The sequence below is a fragment of the Castanea sativa genome, chromosome 9 (genome assembly GCF_040712315.1).
Source record: "Castanea sativa cultivar Marrone di Chiusa Pesio chromosome 9, ASM4071231v1".
NCBI classification, from domain to species: Eukaryota; Viridiplantae; Streptophyta; class Magnoliopsida; order Fagales; family Fagaceae; genus Castanea; species Castanea sativa.
The window spans coordinates 5740911-5749046 of NC_134021.1; the positions used below are offsets into that span (position 1 = coordinate 5740911).

Genomic DNA, 8136 nt, shown 5'->3' on the forward strand with positions numbered 1-8136 from the left:
AAGTGAAGAAATTCTAACACAATTTACAAGCCATCACTCTCAACCTACATGGCCTATATTTAACAAATGTCATTGTTATGAATATCTAATGGATTTCTATGCACGATATCGTGGGCAATACAAGTTTGGACACATTTATTTTAGTACATGTTAAATTATGCTGCATCACGTTGTAGGGCCTGGCTTCACACCAATGACCAATCTCTCTCGCTCATCTAAAACGCTGGGTATATTTCCCCCCCACATCAATATATCAAACTCTCTTTGAAACAGACATGACAAAAGAAGTGCACGAGGGAAACAGACATGACAAAAGAAGTGCACGAGGGTTGCCTCTATAAATGCATATAGATGGATACAGAATTATCTCTTTCAATCTCAAGGATGTATTTGTCTTTATAATTTTCTTAGGAAGATTCATTAAGACAAGGACATATATTGGTAAAGGAAAAAAATATATAGTTATATAGATAATACACATACTATACTATACCAAAACAGATAAACCAAAATAAAACCCAAAAAATCACAAGGAGTACATTGAATATACTCCTCTTTTAGTCGTATTCATTTTCTTTCTTCACTTAAACTAAGCTTCCTTCTCCTCATCTTCTCTGGGTCTTGCTGAAGATGTTGAACCTGATGCCATTCCAATGACTTGGCTGTGACTGAATCTTTGTAACTGTATCATGCGTGCATAGCACCCATCAGGGTGATTTTTGAGTAGTTGAGAGTGTGAACCTTGTTCTGCCACTTTCCCATCATCAATCACAGCAATGACATGAGCATTTCTAATAGTTGAAAGCCTATGTGCAACAACAATAGTTGTTTTTCCTGAGCAAGCACGCTCTAGAGCCTCTTGGACAGATCTCTCAGACTCGGCATCAAGTGCACTTGTTGCCTCATCCAGCAGCATAAGTTCTGCTTTCCTCACAAATGCCCGAGCAATTGCAATTCTCTGCTTCTGTCCCCCAGAAAGTTGAACTCCTCTTTCCCCGACAAATGTTTTGTATCCATCTGGCAATCCAGATATGAACTTGTGTGCATTGGCCAGAGTTGCAGCTTCTATGATCTCAGCCTCTGTTGCTGACTCATGCCCATAAGCAATGTTTTCAGAAATGGTAGTAGCGAAGAGGCATGGCTCTTGAGGAACGAATGCAATGTGTCGTCTTAAGGACTTTAGATTGTATTTTCGAATGTCCTTTCCATCAATCATAACTCGTCCAGATGTTGGATCATAGAATCGCTGTATAAGTGCAATGACCGAGCTCTTACCACATCCACTAGGACCCACTAATGCAAGAGTTTTCCCTGCTCGGGCACGGAGAGTGAGGTCACGGAAAATTGGCACATCAGGACGAGTGGGATAAGAGAAGTCTACATGCTTTAATTCAACTTCTCCACGAAGGCGGTCTGGAACTGGGGTGGCATCTTGATCATCAGGCTCAATTTCAGTTCTACGGTCAAGGAGATCAAAGACTGACCGCATGGCCCGACCACCCTTAATGAAGTCAGGAGCCAAGGTTAGAGTTTCAGCTGCACCATTGGCGGATACCATGAGGACCATGAAAACTCGGATTGTCTTTGAGAAATCGGATATCCCATGCTTGACAAGCCAGGAAGCATACCAGAGTCCTAGGGCATATGAAGCATATAATGCAAACTGAGCAATCCCAAATCCACTTCCAGAAATCTGCCCTTTCCAAAAGCATCGTCGTAGTGGAGTCCGGAGGCTGGTGGAGAAAAGATTAACAATTTTTGCCTCTGAATTGAAGGCAGCAACAGTCCTTACATTGGCTATGGCCTCCCCTGCTAGTTGTGTGGCCTTGGCATGGGCAGCTTCTAGGTCTCCAGAGAAACCAGTCATGAACATTTTCTGTTGAAAATTTAAAAAACTGTAAATAACTGATTTTTACATGTGAAGAATTCCATATGTGCCAATGGATGGTGCATTACATTTTGGGATTATCTGCAGAAGTATCAAATTAATGTAATTTATCATAACAAGATTAAATGGACCTTCTAGAATGCAGTGCATTTACTATACTTCATGCTTGTGCATATTGTTGAACTTGTTTTGAACAGTTGCCAAATTTCAACCATATGTCCTTAACAGTTCATGCCTAGGCCTAGCTTCTCAGTATAGTTCATTATATAAGACCAATAAACACCAGATCTAAACTTCATTATCGAAGCTTGAGGTATCAGTTAAACAAAACTAACCTGCAAAACAGTGGCTGCAACAACAACAGGGAAGACAGCTATGAGGACAAGGGCAAGGCGCCACTGCAAAACAAACCCCGCAGTGCAGGCAACCAGCATGAGTGCTGTGTTCTGCACAATCACTGAAATCCGGTCTCCAATTGCTGATCTCACATTGTTGGCATCAAGAGCCAGCCTAGCTGCAATCCTAGCACTCTCATTTTCCTCCTGATCAAACCATGCCAATTCATTTTTGAGTACGGCAGACAGCATTTTCTCCCTTACCCGTTTCGTGAGATTTTCTCCCACTATATCCCAGAAGAAATGCTGTAGTGTGTTGAAGAGAAGTGCAGCTGATGAAAGCCCAATTAACAGATAGCAGTATTTCTCAATTTCTCTGCTCATGAAAGCATGATTTTGATTGTAGTAGACACTGAGGACAGCACTTAGAACATATGCAAAGAAGGCACTAAGTGAGCCGCAAACAACAGAGCCTATAGAGCCAACTAAAGCATACACCCATTCCGGTGAATTCATTTTGGCAAGGCGCCAGAAAGAACTGGCTTGCTCCTTGAATGCAAGCTTTTCTAACCGGTAGTTGGGGTGTGAGGCATCTAGGGAGAGACTAAAATCAGACGTAGAGAAGTCAGATAGTCTACGTGAGTATGGTGAGCGGCCATAGGAAGAATTTCGGGCAATTATAGGTGAGCTTACTGAGTTCCTGGCACTAGAAGGCCTGCAAATTGAAAACAACAGATTCTTGGCTTAGTAGATGTTACACCAGCACTTCAAGAACCACAAAAAATAACCCTTAGAACCAGAATTTTCTTTTACAAGTATAGATTTAGAATATGATCCAAACTTGGTGAAAGGTACCTTGCACTACTCTTTCTTGCATTGTTGAGAGCAGTTTCATGGGCCATTTCCTGCATTCGAATGAGCTTGGCATAGACACCATTTTCTCCTTTGGCAAAGAGCTCATCATGAGTTCCAATTTCGGAGACACTACCCTGCTGGAGTACAGCAACAAGGTCAGCCTTGCGAATGGTGGAGAGGCGATGGGCAATGACAAGAGTCGTTCTTCCAATCATGAACCGGTCAAGGGCCTCTTGCACCAGCTTTTCTGACTCTGAGTCCAACGCACTTGTTGCTTCGTCTAAAAGCAGAATAGCTGGATTTTTCAGCATTGCCCTAGCTATAGCTATCCTCTGCTTCTGCCCCCCTGAGAGCTGCAATCCTCTTTCTCCTACCTGTCATTTTCAGGTTATTGCCTTTTAATTTGATCATTAACTTGCTATCATGTTCACTTGTCCTTTCCTCATAAATGTTTTGATTCACCATTATTTCCAAGAAACCATAGGAAAATGGTAAAATTAGGAATCCGGTATAGAATTGAGTTGGAGTGAGATTCTAAGTTTCCTTTATCATTGTACAATTTCATATCAAGCATGATGCAAGTCTTGTCTATTATGGAACTTGGTACAAAAAGCAATTTATTTTGTTATCTTCGCTTATCTTGTTAACTTTTTTAGCAAATTAGTTATCCATCTATGTTGTGAACTTCATATGGCAAGTTGGTTGTCTAATTAAGCAACCGCTCTTTATTATCTTATCTATGATTCAAGTACACTCTGTGAAACACAAACATATACTTTATTTTGTGGTCCAGCCATTCTTCCCTTATAAGTTTATTAAGTCCTTATATCTGTTTTATTTTTGCACATGCATTGTTGACTATGGCATGTTACCTTCTCTCAGATGCATGCATGACCAAACACTTCCTGCATTGACTTTCAACAATGGAATTAAATAACATACAGGTTTTGTTTGTTGACCAGAATGAGCCATTCCACCCTTCATATAATAAATTTCGAAATTATAAGCCACAGAAAATCTAAGTAAATAGGACCACCTCTTGTCAAGATTCTCAATTAAATTTCACCTTCCAGAATGACCAACTTCACCCCACCACTTACCCCTCTCAACACCCACAGAGAATACGGCATATGATAGTACATACCTACCTACTGTAATTATTATGCTTAAATATCAAACCATACCATTCATTTTTTTTCATTTATTCTGGGGATCGCATATTCAGAGACTTAAAAGCATTGGGGTACAAGCACAGGATAAAAAGTTTTTTTTAGACCCACTAAACAAACAATTTTAATTATCTCATATAATTACAACAGAGAAAATGGTTGAGGAAAACAAGCTGCTTAGTAATCTACACTCTGGTGCCAAAATTTTCAAGCAATAATTATACAATAATGCCATAAAGTAACTAACCTGAGTCTCAAAGCCTTCAGGAAGCTTGATTATGAATGAATGGGCATTAGCAACTCTTGCAGCCTCTTCAATCTCAACTTGATTTGCATCAGGCCTACCCAAGAGTATGTTTTCCTTAATGGTGGTAGCAAACAGAGCCGGCTCTTGGCTTACAAGCCCTATTTGCTGCCTCAACCACCTCAGCTTTAGAGTCTTTATGTCATGACCGTCCAGCAGAACTTGTCCTGTACAAGTTCATTCAATTCATTGACAAACATGTCTTATCTACAAGCACATTTCTCCACAAAATGTACAAACACACAAAATAAATCAACTCGGGAGCTAAAATAACTTGCATTTGGTACAACACATTAAATCATCCGGGAAAACACATACACACATGCGCACAAGTTTTCAAGTGCATTCAGCTCCGTTAAATTAATTAGTAGCACGAAGTTACTGCATTATTTACCTGATGTGGGATCGTAGAATCTCTCAATGAGGGACACCACAGTGCTCTTACCAGAGCCACTACTGCCAACCAAAGCTATGGTCTTGCCAGCTGGGACATTTAGGGAGAAATCATTAAGGACCAGAACATCTGGCCTAGATGGGTAGGAGAAATCCACATTTTTCAGCTCCACCAGACCTGTAACTGACTCTAATTCCAAACCCGACTCGCTGTTTCGGTCTACACTTGGTTTGTGATCAATTATGCGATAAATTTTTGCAGCAGCAACTTTAGCTTTCACAAATGCAGCCATGCTTGGTGCAGACTGGCCCAAAGCCCTGCCAACCAAAACACAATTTAAGCATACAAGATGTGATTTTTTTTTTAAAACTATTCAAAAGAAAGAGAATATGTAAATTCGTACTTACAATCCACCAATCATAACAGCAAACATGGTGGCAATGGCAAGTCCTCCATTGGTATAGTGGTGCCTAACAAGATAACCACCATACCAGAGCAAAAGCGCATAGCAGCAGAAAACAACAAAGTAAGTTGCACCCAATCCTAATCCCTTTGCAAATCCACTCTTGTAACCGAGCCTTTGCGCAACCCTTAGCGCAGCCGAGTAGCTTTGTAACGCTCTGGATTCCCCAACAAATGCAAAAACAACCCGAATTTGAACAATTGTCTGTAAATTTTATTGAAATCAGAATTACCCAGATGCAAAAACAGAGAAAATTACCAGAAAATCAACCAGGTATTTAATGTCTGTCTCTAAAACAAGTTGATTCTCAGAGGATTATGCAAACAATGAACAAAATGCCTTCTTTTAGTTTACCTGTTCTACTATGTTTCCTGCCTGTGACAGAGCTTCCTGGCTTTTACCAGAGAGCTTGGCTAATGTGGTGGTGTGGATACCACCAATTATAGCTATGAGAGGCACCACAGCGAGAGTGACCAAACCCAATTGCCAAACAGCAGTGAAACCCACCACAAATCCAGACACAAATGTTGCCATATAGTGGATGAAATTCCCAAACTACACAAACCAAAACAAAAAAAAAATCAGGTTTTATCCAAAGCCTAATTTAGAAGCAAAGTAGCAAAAAGACAGCCTTTTGATTCACCTTCTCGCTAATGGCGTCTTGGACCATCACTGCATCACTGTTAATGGCAAAAACCACGTCTGAGGTCCGAACCTCTGTGTCAAAGAACTGAATGTCTTGGTTCAAAGCCGCCTCTAAGTACTTGATTCTCATCTTCGTCGATTGCCTCTCTCCCGTCCACATCCAACATGATATCTCTGCAACCAAAATTTCAAGCTCTCATTTACATTAACCAAAAAAACCAAAGAGACTAAGTAAGTGTAACAGATAATTCTCACCTGCCCAAGAAGATGCCCATATTGCAGCACCCACTACAAGAAAATACAATGCATACTGCAACAACAAGAAAAACCCACAAAGCTTAGAGCCTTCAATCATATATTGATTACTATGTGAATAAAGTTAATACCTTGAGAACTTCCTGCATCATCTTGTCCATGTTATTGGCATTGGACCCGAAAGAATTGACAAGATCTGCAAAGAACCTGAGAAACACTGGCAAAGAGCAACCATGTACTACAGCTCCAACAGACCCAATTGCCATTAGAATGTAATCCAACCCATCAGCAAACCTGAAGAGTTCCTTAAACCCAACACTAGGTACAGCCTCAGGCTTCTCTCCACTGCTACTACCACCACCACCACTTGAATCCTTCTTAGGCTCAGAGCTCTCCATTCCTTTTGTCTCCTGAGCTGCTGCTGCTGCTGCTGCTGATGATGCTTCTTGTCCTAATGCTTGAGGCTCTATGTGTGGGTGTGTTGGTGTTAGTGTTGGTGTTGGTGGGTTGGTTTTAAAAGGGTCAGGAGGAGCAGAGGAAACAAGCTCAAGACCTTGCATTTCGGACCATCTCCACTGCTCAATCGTCTTTATCTCCTCAGAATCTTGTGACATTTGCAAAATTCCCTTATTAGCTTTTATCAAACAAACCCACCCCCCAAAAAAACTCACCCTCTCTCTTTCTCTATTACTCTCTCTTTATTATCCCACTCTTGACTCTACCTGCCTTTTCATGTTCCTACTACCACCTTTTCCTTCTTTTTTTTGTTTTAACTCTTTGCTAATAGTGTTTTTTTTTTTGGGGACCTTTTTCTTTTTTGCTTTTTACCTTATAGACTAAATTTTGAGTCTCATTTTCTGTTCTGGTTGCTTGTTAGTGTTGTTGACGTGATTCACTGTCTCTTGAATATAATCTGCAAGAGAAGAAAACTAGTGCTTGTGGGGGTTTTAAGGTTATGGGTGGGTTTTCTTCAGTTTGCTTATTCTGTAAAAAACATAGAAAGTGACAGATAGTTAGATGAGCAGAGCCTAGAGAGAGAGAGAGATTTTCCACCCGACAGAGAACACTGTGTCAAAACTTGGAGGTGGGTTTTTGACTGAAACATGTTCAAAGTGGAAAACCCAAATATCCAATAGAAATTCTTTTTTTATTTTTTGTGGGGATTTACTTTACTTTAATCAAGGACCGTTCATTTCAATTCTTAAGCTTTGGCTTCTTCTATAAGATAAATAGTAAAAAGCTCTTAACTTTTTTTTTTTTTTTTTTTTGAGAAAGAAGCTCTTAACTTTGTACAAGAAAATTTCATGTTCAAGGGTTCAGAGTTCAGACTATGCACTCTCTGTCTGTCTCCTATAAATCCGGCGTTTTTGGCTACTCACTGTCACCATAGCATTAAATAGAAACTCATTATACTATTATTTTGAACCACAGACAGTCCATTTGTTGAAAAACAAAATACTACAAATAATGAAATAATATAAAACAGCTCTGATCCAAATTTCATTTGGGTACCTAAGTTTGAATGTTTGACTTTATACTTAAAATGTAGACACATGAATGAAAACTCGGTTATATTGTCAGAAAGTACCTGTGCCTTGTCCCTAAGATGATTTTTTTTCTCTCTATTTTTATTTTCTGGATGAATTCCCTAAGATGTCAAAGAAACCCAGATTTGAATTCCACTATTTCGAGAACACAGCTATTATTAAACTCCAATTTTGCAATATTATTTGTCCCAGCCAATTTTAGCAGTAAAATAAATAGGGCATAGTAATGTGGATATATATATTGAGAAACTAATGTGGATATATTATTGTTAGTATTATTA

At 39.7% G+C, this 8136-nt stretch overlaps 1 protein-coding gene across 1 annotated transcript; it reads right to left on the bottom strand.

The window, feature by feature from the left end:
* Window positions 1–307: 307 nt before the first annotated feature.
* LOC142610165 (ABC transporter B family member 1) lies at window positions 308–7290 on the bottom strand. Its single transcript, XM_075781897.1, has 10 exons — window positions 6440–7290; window positions 6309–6363; window positions 6052–6227; window positions 5763–5963; window positions 5353–5612; window positions 4946–5262; window positions 4495–4718; window positions 3079–3452; window positions 2224–2938; window positions 308–1876 (listed from the first exon to the last, which is right to left on the bottom strand). The coding sequence occupies exons 1-10, from the start codon at window positions 6920–6922 to the stop codon at window positions 590–592; spliced, it is 4092 nt and encodes a 1363-aa protein (XP_075638012.1). The 5' UTR covers window positions 6923–7290; the 3' UTR covers window positions 308–589.
* Window positions 7291–8136: the final 846 nt, after the last annotated feature.